At 43.0% G+C, this 15,556-nt stretch overlaps 1 protein-coding gene across 1 annotated transcript; it reads right to left on the minus strand.

Moving 5' to 3' along the window:
* Window positions 1–1,063: 1,063 nt before the first annotated feature.
* On the minus strand, window positions 1,064–2,332 carry LOC133884932 (myb-related protein 308-like). Its single transcript, XM_062324542.1, has 2 exons — window positions 1,728–2,332; window positions 1,064–1,613 (listed from the first exon to the last, which is right to left on the minus strand). The coding sequence occupies exons 1-2, from the start codon at window positions 1,988–1,990 to the stop codon at window positions 1,169–1,171; spliced, it is 708 nt and encodes a 235-aa protein (XP_062180526.1). The 5' UTR covers window positions 1,991–2,332; the 3' UTR covers window positions 1,064–1,168.
* Window positions 2,333–15,556: the final 13,224 nt, after the last annotated feature.

Here is a 15,556-nt window from a genome sequence, read left to right on the forward strand (position 1 = left end):
CCCGTTCTCTTTTCGCTCCTTTTGGGCTGTCAGGTCCTTTTCATCGGTACCATGTAAAGATTCGGCTACCTACCAAACCCAAAACGCCTCGCCTGCTCGCCCCTGCGTGCTTGGTGTCGCCACATAGAGGCTCCGGTCGTCATGCTTTGAAAGCAATCTCGTCCCGTCTTGGAAACTGAATTCGTTTGAATGATTCCCTTGACTTCAGATAACTGCCAATCTAATTCCCCTTTCGGGGTACTTGAAATATTAAAGTGCCTGAAGAATTCTGCTGCCTTGCCTGGAAGAGGAGGCATTTGAGCGCACATACCGTTCAGTCGGGAAAACCAACGATATGAAATGTGAAGAAAATTTTTGAATCATGTTTGGTCAAGAAATTTTTTGAATTCAACATTCTAAGTCCTTAATATTTGACAAGAAATTATCTTGCGTAACCAACGATATGAAAATAGGACCTCTTACAGTCTTACATAAGTTAGCCACATGAGAAATTACAACATTTCCACAAAATTCTTGTGAAATTATTACTTTTTTAACGAAGATATTCATAATTTTCAAACAAACCCTTGGTGACCCCCCACTACTATTTGAAGATCATAACATTTTGTTGAGTACAAACATATAATGCTAGTACCTACGAAATCACGCCACTTAATGACTTGCAAAATATCCACATGACCAAAATTGTAATTGAAACTAGAATATGATGCTCAAATCAATAATACTACCCCTCAATTTCCCCTTTCTCTCCACGAATAACTTCAACGGATCGATAGAGGGAAAATATGAATTTTGAGAGCATATACAATGAAGTGCTTAGAGGGTGAGCTTATGAAAAAACCATTTTTTTCCTCAACCACACTAGAATATGTGCTTAAACGGAGGGCAAGATACTTACTTAAACACCGATACTTATATTACTGCTAACAAGATAGTTAATTATATTTAAGCATATATAGATATAGTTTTTATTTATATTAGAAATTACAATTTTTATATAGATACTTAATATTTTTTTCTTAAGACCCTAACAATAAGCACCTATCATAGTTCATACGTAGAGCGGATTAGAATTTTGTTACCCTTTTCTGAAACAGTACTATCCATTTGAAAACTCTCGTCTTACAAATTGCTGTGAAGCATCTAGCACATAGCCTCATCTCTTGCCTCATATGTACTGGCCTTGTTCCAACGGCCTGAAATATCTAAATCCCTGCGGGCCCGGGTTGTCAGCATGACAGCTGCACGCCTCCCCGGCGCGCAGGCCGAGGCGGTAGCACAGGCACACCGGCTGCGAGGTGGGCGGGCCGACAGACAGGTCGAGGTTGAGGTCGGGGCACCGCGGCTCCCCCGTGCTCGCGCCGCTACTGCTGCTGCGGCCGCCGTCGTCCGATGACTCCGCCACCGCCGGCGGCTTTGCGGCGAACCTGGCGACCGCGGTTGTCGCAGGGACGGTTACGGGCTGCGACAGCGCCGCAACGCTGTCGCTGAGCGGGCGGTGCGTCTGCGGGTCGATGCCGCGGGCGAGGAGCTTGCGCTTGACGTGCGTGTTCCAGTAGTTCTTGATCTCGTTGTCCGTCCTGCCTGGCAGCTGCCCGGCGATCAGAGACCACCTGCGAGAAGAGAACCAAGGAAGCAACCATGTCAGCAAAGAACGGGCCACCTAGGATGATAGGACAGGAGAGGCCGGCCTGCCGACCGGAGCATAAACGACGAGAGATGATTACTTGTTGCCGAGGAGGCTGTGTAGTCGGAGGATGAGCTTGTCCTCGTCGTCGGTGAAGTTGCCGCGCTTGAGGTCGGGCCGGAGGTAGTTCATCCACCGCAGCCTGCAACTCTTGCCGCAGCGGGACAGCCCGGCTGCCTTGGGCAGCGAGCGCCAGCACCCCTCCCCGTGCGCCCTGATGTAAGCGACCAGCCGCTGGTCCTCCTCCTTGGTCCACGCCCCCTTGTTCGTGTGCGCCTTCTCGCAGCACGGCGACCTCCCCATCGCTCGCTAGCTCCGGGCGGGCTCCCCCCTCCGGCCCCTTTCTAGCTATCGGCTATCGCGACCGACCAGAGTTCATGCGCGCGCGCCGGCTCGCCTGTCCAGAGGCGCGCGGCCCGTGGGGGCGGTATATATGGCGCGCGTGCTGGCGAGGGACAAGCGAGTTACCGTGCTCCGCTGGTCGTGCGCTTCTTGTTCTCTCTCTCCATTGGCCCTACGGCGTTTTCGGGTGAGTTTGACGGGCGCGGGCGGGTTTGGAGCTGGGTTGGGTAGGGTGGTGGTTGCGGCGCGGCGCGGCGGTACTCGCTGGAGCCCGCGTGTCCTGCACTTCCGGTGCGTGCCTCCGCCCTGCTCCCACTTTTGTACCGCTCCTCGCTACACTTTGGGTGGTTTGGTAGCTCGGTGGTTGCGGACGGTTTACGTCCTCCCCCGCCGTTGCGCGTATTTAAAATTGGGGTCGACGTCGCTGCGGGGAGCCGGTGACGGTTAGATTGGATGGGCTCTGGTTCCGGCTGAAAGCTAAGCTAATCATAAGTAATTGTGTACTGTTGTATTACTTGAGTAAGTTTATATATATATATATATATATATAGTCAGGAGCTGGACGGCCAGCATGGGAGCCGGACGGCTAGAGCCAGACGGACGCATGCACCGGAGTTGGACGGGCAGCAGGAGCCAGACGGGCGTCGACCAATTTAATATCTAACACCAACCATGTACGGTTCCAAATTCGATCAACCAAAATATTTAGATAAATATAATAAATTATTTTTTTAATAAATATAACTCTATTTAATCTATTTATTTTCAGCATAGCATAGATATAGAGTTAGTCCTATGAGCCGTTGCTATATTGCCCATCTGAAGTCACGCATTTGCAGTCATCCGATTCGAGATGAACGGAGCGGGTCGACTGACACAGTGAAAAACAACAGTAAATTTGGTACAGTATTTTGCTGATCTTTAACCACAAAAATACTGTTTGGTACTGTAGGGCCTGCAAACCTGTATCTCTAGATCGGGTGGGGAGCAATAGTTTAGGGCGTGATTACGTGATGTGCGTCTGGTTAGGAGTTTAGGTCGAGCTTGGTAGCATAGGTGGGTTCGCAAATGGATAAAGAATGGAGCAAAGCTGCCCCGGTCAAAACTACCGACACGCGAAGCTGCCTTTTTCTGTACTATCGGGTCGGGCGGGCCCCACTGGATCCGGTCGGATCCAAAACTAGACACATCACAAAACTAATGTCTAATTCCCTAGCAGAAAGAAAACACTACTCCGCAGTACACTGTTTTTGTAAAAATATTGTATGTATGATTTCTCCCTTATTTTTTCACGCCTATTTGCATTGATCATTTCTGTTCATGATTAGTAGTATTACCATGGCAACGCGACAATGGTTATGTTATTGATGATTTGTCATATTAAAATGAGTGAATTGCACAAAAATATAAGTATTATATCATTTATAACATAAAACTACAAGTATTATATCTAGCAACACAAAACTACAAGTATTGTGCACTAATTTCATATAAACCCAATTTTAATTAGACTCATTTAAAAAAGTCTTATATTTCTCCAAAAATTCTAGAATTTTTTGTACATATTCTATAATCCATATGCAACACATTTTAATTGGTTTCACTCAAAAATATTGTGTATAATTTAAACTAAAATTCTCCAAAAAGGTTACATTTATAACTCCTAACAATTGTTAGGGTCTCAAATAAAATATGAAAATATGAGAAAATTTACTAATATTCTACTTATATGATGTAATAATTTCTAAAATTAATTTTATCCCTAAGTTATATGGTGAAAAAGTGAGTTCCTTTGTAATGCTCTATTTATATACTTACAAAAGAACTCACTTTTTCACCATATAACTTAGGGCTCAAAATAACTTAATAAATTATTCCATCATATAAGAAGAATATTAGTGAAGTTTCCATATTTTTATGGTTTTATTTGAGGCCATAATAATTGTTAGGTGTTCTAAAAGTACCTTTTTGGAGAATTTTAGTTTAAATTATGCACATGATTTTTGGGTGAATCCAATTAAAATGTATTGAAAATGGATTATGGAACATTTACAAAATTTCTAGGATTTTGAGAAACATAAGACCATTTTTGGGTGAATCTAAGTAAAATCAGGTTTTGTGTGAAATTAGTATACAATATTTGTAGTTTTGTGTTACTAGGAACAATACTTATAGTTTTGTGTTATAAATAACACAATACTTGTAGTTTTATATAATTCACTCTATAAAAATCCTTACAGCGGGTGAAATTGCCATGCTTGGGGTGATTCTCTCTCATCGTAGCTACTGTAGACCAATGTTAGCCAATGCCACTTCGCAACCTGGGTCGCCTTTTTGAGGCTGTGACATTTAACGTCAGTAGTTGTTTGATCAAACACTTGGAACCAATCCCACTGTCAACATGGCCCCTTCCCTTTCGCTTGACCAGCCAAGAAATCGCTTGACTAATAGTTGTCCACGTGTCCCCAACTCCACTTCGTTTTTCTCACCCACCTCGCTCCCTCCCTCGACTCCTCTCCAGGCCTACCCCACCATGCGAGCCTCCTCCTCTCCCTCTTTAGCCATTCCCTTGACCCCTTACCTTTCTCTAGCCGCCATTGGCATGATAAGCCTCCCTTCCAACCCGATCTTGCAACAGACACAACGTCTAGAGCTCCTCGTTGTGGCTAAGGCGACAACTTGTGAGCGAATCGGACGGTGATGCTCCACATCGTGTGCGGAATCAAGGTGGAAATAGCCTCGCGCATAGGCAGACCTCTTTGATGTCCAGATGCCCTTGGTGACTCTAACGCTTGTCTCGATCCTGCGTCGCATATGCCGCCTCCTTCCTCCCCCTCATATATCTCCCCCTCTCTCTCCGCTGGACCTTCGCTGCCGCCACCTCCATCTCATGTTGTATCCACCATGATGTTGCGTCCAACTCCAGAGGTGCAAAATGGCGCCAAAGAACCTCCTGCCTCACCACCCCGGTCGTGGTGTCCTCGTCATCCCCAGGGTGAAATCTTCCCCTTCCTTCTCTGGTTTATCTTTTTTTTTTGGATTATAATTTCTTCAATGCTTCTTTTAGGATTTGGTGAACTTGTACGTAGCTCCAAGTCTGACCTCCGCTGCTATTATTGTTGAACTCGTGCTATGCTCAAAGCCTGACCTCGATACCTCGTGCTCTGCCTTTGTTGTTGTTGCAGCCAAGGCAAAAGATGCTGCTATGGGGAAGTAAGAGATGGAAAAGTAGCTATTCGATTGATGAGGAAGAGCATAAAATGCTACTACCCTAGGAAAGAAGAGGAGGAAACAAGAATCACTACCACAGAAAGAGTCATCTGCTCCCTCTCTTCACTGTTAGTTCAAAAATAATCGGTAGTGATAATATATCATTGGCGGTTTGAAAGCTTCAGGCGCACATAAAATGACAAGCTAGAAAGAATCGGTAGTAATAGTAATTAACTTTGTTAGTTATTAACATGAACTGACAGCGATGTATCCTGCTAGTTCTTGTTACAAATCGGTAGTGATATTCAAACTCATTGTCGATTCTAAGCTATAACCGGCAGTGATATTAGCTCATCAAAAGATGTGCTTTTTATAACTGGCAGTGATAATTGAAAGTGCATATAGGCCTCCTATGCGGGTTTTGGATAATTGATGATAAACGATTAAGGAGCTAATGAGTTCAATAAGATTATGAACATGTTTTAGTCCCATTAAAGATGTTAAACTATGTTGGCGTCCCTCAAAAGGAAAAAGGAAGCGGCACGTGGGTACTTAATAGTTTTAATTGATTTTATTTTTGAATTTGAGTATAGGTATGTCGTACTATTAAGAGGGATGCATTTAGATTGTCTTGAGTATGTCTTAGTGCTCAAAATATCTTTTTATCCAAAAGATGAGAGATGCAAATCACCCCACGAACACTTGGTTTTCAAAGTTTCTCTGTGTACCCAGAATTTCTGGGTAGCCAGAACCTCCAAGTGGAGCTCCAAGAAAGGGTGCTCGGTTTGATTTTTTTAAACCAACCCGGAAGTTCTGGGATGGCTCAGAAGATCTGGCAGTCGGAACCTCCCGATTGAGTCCGAGCTAGGGTGCTCGGTTAGGACCCCAGTTCTTAACCTAGAAGTTCTAGGTGCCAGCAGAACATCCAGATTGAGTCCAGGTTGGGGTGCTTGTTTAGGACCTCAGTGCTTAACCCGGGAGTTTCGGGTACCAGAACCTCGAATTCTTTCTAAGAAGGGGTCCTCGATTACTAAGTCTTGAGCTAACCTGAAAGTTCCGGGTTAATGCAGAAAAGCTGCATAACGACTAGTTCTTGGGGGTTGGATATAAGTACCCCTCACCCCCTCCCTTCTTTTGCTGTTGAGCAACCACGAAGATAAAAGCATTCATAGCCATTAAATAGCTCTCCCACTCCCTTAGGCATTAAATCTTGCAAGGTTTTGAGAGTTGAGTTGAGTGATTGAGTGCTAGTGAGCTCCATTCAAACCTTTGAGCATTCGAGTTCATCGTCAAGCCGGTCAATTTTACGTTCGTTACTCTTGGAGCTTTGAGCTTCTAGACGGCTAGGCATCGCCTGCCGAGCACCCAAGCTTGTGGAGTGCCACTGGACATTTGTGAAGGTTCATCCTCGCCTCCGCAAGGAAAGAGAACTTTGCGTAAGGCCAAGCTCGATATTCGTGGTCTCTTAGTGAGGAATAGGGTTGAAAGAGATTTGACTCTTTGTAAGCACCTCAACGGAGATGTAGAATCATTGGATCTGAAATTTGGGAAACAAATTCTTGTCTCATTTGTTGTCTTTGTGTTCTTTGTTGTTCAAGTTGAATTTTGGGCGATTTGCCCCGATCTACATATTTGTGAGTTTGTTGCTATAGGTGAAAGGCGGAAAACACTCTACACTTACTTTGGAACCTTTGGTAATAACTAGATTCAACTAGAAGTACTTAGGCATTGTTTATTTTTGATGTCGTTTTGTTCAGCCAGAAAGTCCGGGTTGAACTCGGAATTTCCGGTAACCGAAAGTTCCGAACTGAATCCGGAAGTTCCAAATTATGTTAATCTGCTGCAAAAATTTTAATTTTAGGAACACCTATTCACTCACCCTCTAGGCAATATCTAGTACATTCAATTAGTATCAGAGCCTAATTTTCTATAAGGATTCACCGCTTGGAGAATTTGAACATGTTGACATCTGGGAAGAAGAGTCCGAAAAGCTCAAAAAGTCCTAAGGATGATACATCAGGCGACGGCAAGAACAAGGGAGTTGAGATTGATTTCAATTATGATAAATTAAATGTGTCTCATTCTTACATTTCTATGTCATCTGGGCATGCGCCATGTTTTGATAGCACACATTATGGCGTGTGGAGGCACAAAATAAAATTATATCTAATATCTCTTCATCTAAGTATTTGACAGATTGTGTGTACATGTTTTGAACTACCGGATGAAGATATAAAGCTTACTCCCGAACAAAAGCAAAACCTCCACCGCAATGCACAAGCTGCAAGCATGTTGCTTGGTGCCTTGAGCCCTGAGGAGTTCGACAAGGTGGATGGCTTGAGGAGGCCAAAGGGATATGGGACACACTCCAATTCACACATGAAGACAGCACAAGTGTGAGAGAATAAAAAATAGAGTTGCTTGAAGGAAAATTGGGAAAGTTCATGATGGAAGATGATGAAATCTCTCATGTATGACCGCATGATGGTGCTAGTGAACAAGATTAGAGAGTTTGAAAGTGAAGAGCTAGATGACTACAAAGTGATTAGAAGATTATTGAGAGCTTTCACACCAAGGAATCCTATCTTGGTAACACTCATCTGTAAAAGAAGTGATTACAAGAGACTCACTCCAAGTGATGTGCTTGGAAGAATTCTTGCTCATGAGCTCACGGAGGAGGAAACAAATAAAGTAAAGAACCTTGTCAAGCAAAGCTCAACCTCCAAGACTAAAGATGTTGCATTGAATGCAAGCAAGATCAAGCAAAGTGAAGAATTGAGCTCAAGTGAAGAAGAGAGCTCCGATGATGAAGAAATTGTTTTTTAAGAAATTCATGAAAAATGATGGTTATAGCAAATATTAGAAAGACAAGTTCAAAAGAAGACCATACAAGAGGGCTTGCTATGAGTGTGATGAGGTTGACCACTTCATCACCGAGTGTCATAACAAGAAGAATAACAAGGACAAGAAAGAGAATAAGGGCAAGCCTTACAAGAAGAACAAGTACAAGACCTACAAGAAGGTTTATTCGGGCTAAGCTCACATCGGAGAAGAGTGAGACTCCAACTCTGACTCCGAGATGAAGGGGTCGCCACCATCGCCATCTGCTTCACTTCACTAACAAGCTCACTTTTTAGTGACATGAGCGACGATGACAACACTCCCAAGTGTCTTATGGCTAAAGGGTGTAAGGTAAAATCACAACCTAAACTCCTAAATAGCGATAGCAATAGTGATAGTGGTTGTGAATCATTGCTAAAATGTCTAAGTAAAAATACCATGACAAAAATAAAAGAACTAAGGGAAACAATAAAGAGTCAAGAGGAGATTCTCGAGAAGTAAGAGTACTTGCTTATTCTTGAAAATGAGAGAAACCTTGAACTCGAGAAGCTTCTTGCTAAAGAGAAGGGGAATGTTGAGGAGTTGACCAATAATTAAGATTGACCAATGAGTCTATTGCTAGTCTAGAGGGTAGCAATATCACACTTTAAGAGGATGTCAGTTGTTTGGATAAAACTCATAAACTCTTGAAATGCAATTTGATGCCCTTAAAAATAGCACTTCCCACTATAATAATGCAACCTTGCTCTCTAATACTTCTACTAGTCAAGGTTGCTCCCGTTGCTATAATATTGATATAAATGCTCATGCCACTAGTGCTTAATCTTTGCAAGCTTTACAAAAAGAAATGAGAGGCTAAATGTCTTGGTCAAGTAAGGGTGTATTAAAACATATAAATTCAAAGATGCTCTATATAAGACCATGAAGGTCAAGGATAATAGGCAAAAAAGATGACTTGGGTTTGATATGTATACAAACAAATCAAATGAGCGTGTGGTGGTAAATAGTAGAGATTGCCCCAAATTTATCAAAGAAGGCAAGCAAGTTGATTCCACTACACAAACCAAGAAACCCATAGGCCATGCACCACAAGCTACATTTTATGCTTCTTATGTTTTGCAGAGGAACCACCTTGGTAAAGTCACTACACAAGCTCAACTGGCGTAGGAAGATTAGACAGCCACCTCACCACCAAACTACTGTACTCGCATGTATCACTATAAAAAACTATTTCTTGAGACACTTTGAGTATATTTTCACCAATGGCTCATTTGAAAAACCGTCTGTGCCGTTAGCAGAGGTCCGCTATGGTTATGGATTACCTGTGAAAATATATTTTCACATGCAGTTCTTTATATGAACCGTTTCTAAAACTATGATGATAATCACAGATGGATAATATAAGGAACCGCATGTGTAAAATGTTATTTTCACAGACGGTTCCTTATGTGAACTGTCTGTTAAAATGAACCCATTTTCACAGTGGAAATAAGTGATTGGTTATCTTAAAAAAATTATAACTTATCCATGTAAAGTCGGATGAGGACAAACTTTATATAAAAAATGTAGCCCTCGACGAGATCTACAACTTTGTAGTTGAAAAGGTTTTCATTTGAAGTCATTTATATATCCAAATAATCATTTAAAACTGCAAATGATTATTTGGGCATCTAAATTACTTCAAATGAAAAACTTTTCAATTAAAAACTTGTAGATCTCATCGAGGGCTATAATTTTTATATAGAGTTTGTGCTCATCCGACTTAGTATGAAAAAGTTATGATTTTTTTAGATACGTTGTCGCCCGATGAAATTTGTCTTCTTCGTTGTTGTGAAGGTCCCCTTTATCGACCTGGTGTACGTCATCAACCGTGTTCTCCATTCTGTTCTACCGGATGAAAATTTCTCCATTGCTGTTCGTTATAATGGAAACATTTTCGTCAGCTGCAAGACATGCTTGAATGCCCATTTCTTGCTGAACCATGGTTGGCGGTTTGGCTGTAACACAGTCTGGTTCCAGCTGATGCGTGAGATAGTCATGGTGTAGCTAGATCTGGATGACTGCGAGCTGAAAAGTTGTCACACCCGGTTTTAACGGACAAAACCAGATGCGGCTTATATGTGCCCAGGATGTTCAACACACATAAGGACGTCACAGGTGAAATAACAAAAGCAATACTTTTATTAAATAAACGTTAAACTCTTACAGCAATTGACATATATTGTCTTCTATCAAGATATCTGCAGCGGAACAGAAGCACTGGTGCCCAACAACACCGCAGGCAACTGACCGGGAGACACGCGCCTAGAACGTCACAACCTCGTCTTGATAGTCTTCAACAGCTTCACTCACTGAGCAGCAGCATACATATCGCATGGTGTAGGGAAAATAGCAAGTGTGAGCACATAGAGTACTCAGCAAGTGGGGGAAAGTAATGATATGCAGGCTTATATCAAGAATAGGCTAACACATGGTATTTTTGCGTAAATGCGAGTAATGAAAACATATTTGGACTCAAAAGCATTAAGTAGTTATTAAATGAATGTAACCCACACAATCCAACCGCAGCATACAAGGCTCCCCACCTTGCATACCATAACCGTCTAGTACTCCCTGTACTAGAACCATAATCACAACTATCTAGTACTCCCTGTACCAGAACCATAACCACTACTATCTAGTACTCCCTGTACCAGAACCATAAACCACAACCAAACTCATAACCACAACCAACTAATCACAACCCACTAATCATGTGAGGATCCAAGTCTCTCATAACCGTGAGCACGGCTGTTATAACAGTTTTACACTCTGCATAGGTTGTCCAACTTTACCCACGAGTCAGTGAATTCCATGTTGCCGTGTTTGCAAGACACTTAACACACGCCAGTGGTGTGCCGCCAAGAATCACTGTATGACACTTTCCACTAACCAGAGACTAATCCAGTGCATGTCTGCCCACTAGGTTTCACCGCCAGGCTTTACGCAAGCAACAGCTCCTACCCAGAAGCCCCCTTTTGTGCTGACCCAACGCACACTGGACAGACACTAATCAGTATGTCACACTTTACCCATATCAGCCTCGTGGTTGGTACGTTACTTCTTGGGTTGTCGCTCCACGAACCGGTCCTTACTTAGGTTACTTGAGCAAACACTAAACCAACATCATAACCATGATAACTATCAAAACTACTTTGCTCAAGGCCTAAGGTTCCATGTTGCTAGACCATTAACACATTAACGACCATTGTTGCATATGTTCATTGATTATGACACCTCTCAACATCCCAAAAGCATGGCTAAGCAATCTATCCACAAGGACACCTAACCATAAACCATCTAGGTTCCAAGGGATGATAAGGGAAAATCTAGGGAAAACCCTAACATAGGTGACTACCCATCATATTGACACTGCATGCAATTTTGTAAAACAAAACATTTAAAAACATAGGTTCAATATGATCAAGGACACTTGCCTTTTTCCCAATGCTGCTCAGTGTTGTCGAAATCTTGGTCTTGAAGTCCCTCGAACTGCTTCGGAACGTTATCGACTAATCGCGAGAACTACCGACAAACAACACAAAGCAAACACTAAGAACAACATACCAAACATCATCAAAATACTTTAAAAAAACACTATGGTTGGTTATGTTTGATTTCAGGAACATTTAGACACAAGAATCATCTAAATTGGAGTTAAGATGAAAAGAGAACAGTTTTCGGGAGATGGATTAGACTGAAAAGGAAATGCTGATTTTCCAGAACTATCTTTCTATAGGAAAGGCTTTATTGTACAATCACTGTGTCAGGCTTGACAACATCATTGCACAGGATTCAAGAAGTGTAGGGCAGACTAGACTTCGCTGACTAGGCTAAGGAGAATGATGTGGTGCTAACTTGGCATGCTATGCAAGTACCATCTTGGATTAAAGAAGGGATACAATGAGATCTAGTATCGACCAGCTATGATGGATCAAAAAGGCCAAAGGTTACGCTTCTAGGTTAAGGGTACTATTGGTCACTCTATGTAGCAGTGGTGGTTCGGGTTTCGTCGGAGATGGCGATCGGGAGCGTGGCCACAAACATTGATGTCGGCTTCAGTGGTGTTTTAGTGAAACGAGGGAAGCATGGCGTCGAACGCGGAAAGACTAACTCAGCGGTATGGTTGGTTTTGGAAGGGGTCATCCGAGATAGCGGTAAAACAGCGATGACTGCTTCTAGGTTTGGTGGTGACCGCGAACAGATGTAGGAACGAAGACACTCGCGTTCCAGGAGATTGGCTATGAATTTTGAGGAACTGTTTGAACAAGGATGTTCATATAACCTGGGAACACAATGCTATGGCATGGGTTTTGGTAGATCATCCACTAAGAGCAAGAACGATCAGCATAGATGAAACGGGTGATGGCTACGACATGCTATGGTTGGCAATGGCGTCCTGGTCGTGTCGCTGCACAAACGGGGATGGGCTCCTAGGGTAACGTAGAAGACTCCATGGGACACTCCGTGACGCAGTTGGTGCATCCATACGGCTTTCGGATTGACGGGGGACGCGAATGCAAATCCAGTGCGCGTGCTGAACACGTCCAGAAACCGGACAGCGGGTATGTCGACCTTGATTTCGATAGTTTGGCTAATCTACTGGCCAAACCGGTTGGTGAGAGCGTGGGGAACATCATGGTACATGCACCGGTGAAAGGGCTTGGTGATTTGACCTCTGGTCGGTCGGGAACATCGATGCCAATCGGCTACAGCGCTGCTGTCTCGCGGCTGTCCGCGACGGTGACGACCATAGCGGCATAGATCGGGCTTTGATCGGGTCTAGGGCTTTGCTAGGGACTTAGTATGATGCTACAACAGTAGTAAGGGAGGAGAAGAAGAGGTCCTCACATTGCTTTGGTGGTCGAGGAAGAAGGATTCGCGGAGAAGATGACGTAGCGCATCACGGGCGGTGGCGGCGGCGACTCCGGCGAACGGCGGCGCTCCGGCGACGCACGGACAGGGCAGCAGTGACTTCTAGGGCTTGAGGACGTAAAATAGAGGTAGGAGAGGGCGTGCAACTCATATATATAGGGCTAGGGACGGCTGGATGAGGTAGAGTCCAAACCGAACACGAGTTGGATTCGAGTTCGAGTCGGTTATGGTTTCCTTTTTCGCAGCTCTGTATTGCGAGGATGATATCTCCATCGTCCGTACTCCAAATTTGATGTTTCTTGATTCTAAATTGTAGTACTCGAAAAGATCTACAACTTTGGTAGTCATTGGAACTTCTTAAAACGTCATCTTGATTTCCAAAAATGCGTCACAAGATAAACTGTTTGAACTCGGACTTCTCTGCGCAGCACTGATTTCGGGGGCCATAACTCCCAGCTCCATATCCAAAAGGTGACTTCCATAGGTTCAAATCGAAGCTCTCGACGAGACCTACAACTTTGGTATTGTCAAGATTTGCATTTGAGGCCGTTTTGAACTCCAAAACGTCATGAGAAGATGAGGCTGTCTAGGACTCCGCGAAAATTTACAGATTTCGTGGATCCTTTGTTGGGCCATCTAGAAGACTTGGCTAAGGCTTTGGACTTGAGCAAGATTGAGCCCAAAGACACTTTAGACATATCTAGGGTTTAGAAAAGAAACTTTTACAGAGAAATTTGAATAGGATTTGAATTTGAATTGAGTTTGGAGTGAATTTGAGAGAAACGAAAAATGAGGTTGATCAAGAATAAGAGTAGGTAAGGAATTTGAATTTTAGATTTGGGTAGAATTTGAGAAAGAGGAAAGATTGGATTTAAACAAGGATTTGAATAAGATTTGAATTGAACTAGACAAGGATCAGGTATGATCAAAGATTGAATAGATGATGAATTCAAGGATTTTGAATTCCAACCATTAAGATCCTTAACTTATTCACTACTGAGTTTTGTAAAAACCTTTTCAAAATCTTTTTCACTCAAAACACCAAAGAGAAAGAAAAAGAAAAAGAACTCTAATGCATTTACCTGGCTCCTAATAAAACTCAGCATGCAATGCACACAAAATAATAACCTATGTTGATTGATTGATTAAGAAAATAGGTTTTAAACCTATACTACTGGTGAAGCTATTCAATACTCTTGAAAAAAATTTAAAAATTTGAGAAATCTGAAAATCAGGGTGTTACAAAAGTGAAGATGAAGCTTGGGATTGACATTATGCTGAAACGTGGGAGGCTGAAATGATGTCTATCACCTCATTTTTTTCAAAGATGACGCTGATCGACCCAAGTTTGTTGATCATTTTTTTTTGTCTTTTTGAAAGACAGCGTTGCCATGATGTCAATCAATTCATCCTTTTGGAATACGGCATCGATCGACTAATGATGTATATCTAGCTAGGTTTATGTGTTCTGAACAATGTATGATTTGCATCGGTGTGATATATATGTAAATTGTTGGACCCCTCCTTTGGGGTCACCTCGTGTAGCTCATACCAGTCCCTGGATCAGTAGCTAGTACGCATGAACTCCAACAGAAGTAGACATCATAGGTATACATCGAATAAATATGATAATAGAGTACAACACAGAGTTCATTACAACAAAGGTCCGAAGGCATAAATTAACAAACCCTCAAAGCACAGCGAAAACACATAAAAGCGACCCATGCCCTACAGGCAGCTTGAGTGCAGACGAAACCGGCTTCTCTAATCTTCATCTTCTCTTTCGACGAAGTCGGTCTCTGGATCATCTAGATCCACAATTAGCAAGTGTGAGTACATAAGATACTCAGCAAGTCCTACCTCAAGAGGGAAAATTAGATGCTTAAAGGTAGATCAAGGTTAAGGCTGTAGAGTCTTTTAGGTTTTGCGAAAAGCTAGTTTTGTTGATGCAAGGTTCATTTTGCAAAGACTAACTTTAATAAAAATACTTCCGAAGAGAACACATAAGTTGAGCTTATGTGGGTTGACGGCCCTGGGGGAGATACATCCGTCCTGCCAGTTCCAACAAGTCTTTTGCCAGCGGACACACAGTCCAGGAGGCTTAGGGCACAAAGCCAAAACCCTTCTTTCCGAAAACACGGGCACACAGCCCACTCACACACCAAGGATATACTCACGCCAACAAGCTAATCATTGTGACCAAACCATAGCAGAGGTTGTACACTTTACCCACAAGATATGCACAGGCTCCCACCTTAGCAACTGGTGAAGCTGTCATAACGAGACGCAACGACCTCACAACAAAGTCACAATATCCACCCATGGGGCACTAAGATACCAGGGGTCTTAGAAGATTCACGGGAAGGACCACTTAGTAATCCCAAGGCTTTGACATAGCCTCAACAGTATCACCAGCCGGACCTTGGGCTATGCACCACCCAAGTCTTCTCCTGGTCCCCATTGCCACTACCGGCCTCCGGGTGGGTACCGCACTAAGTTAGAGGGGTTAGGTCAAGTCCTTCCCATACAGGCCATGTGGTTGTACGAGTGGATACTAGGTGA

The sequence above is a fragment of the Phragmites australis genome, chromosome 11, assembly GCF_958298935.1.
Source record: "Phragmites australis chromosome 11, lpPhrAust1.1, whole genome shotgun sequence".
In the NCBI taxonomy this organism is placed as follows: Eukaryota; Viridiplantae; Streptophyta; class Magnoliopsida; order Poales; family Poaceae; genus Phragmites; species Phragmites australis.

What these genes read in the sequence shown, in the direction of transcription:
- LOC133884932 (XM_062324542.1), bottom strand. Translation starts at nt 1,990, where the DNA reads ATGGGGAGGTCGCCGTGCTGCGAGAAGGCGCACACGAACAAGGGGGCG. An exon ending in CACAGCCTCCTCGGCAACAA is followed by an intron (nt 1,614 to 1,727) that starts GTAATCATCTCT and finishes CTCTTCTCGCAG; the next exon opens with GTGGTCTCTGATCGCCGGGC.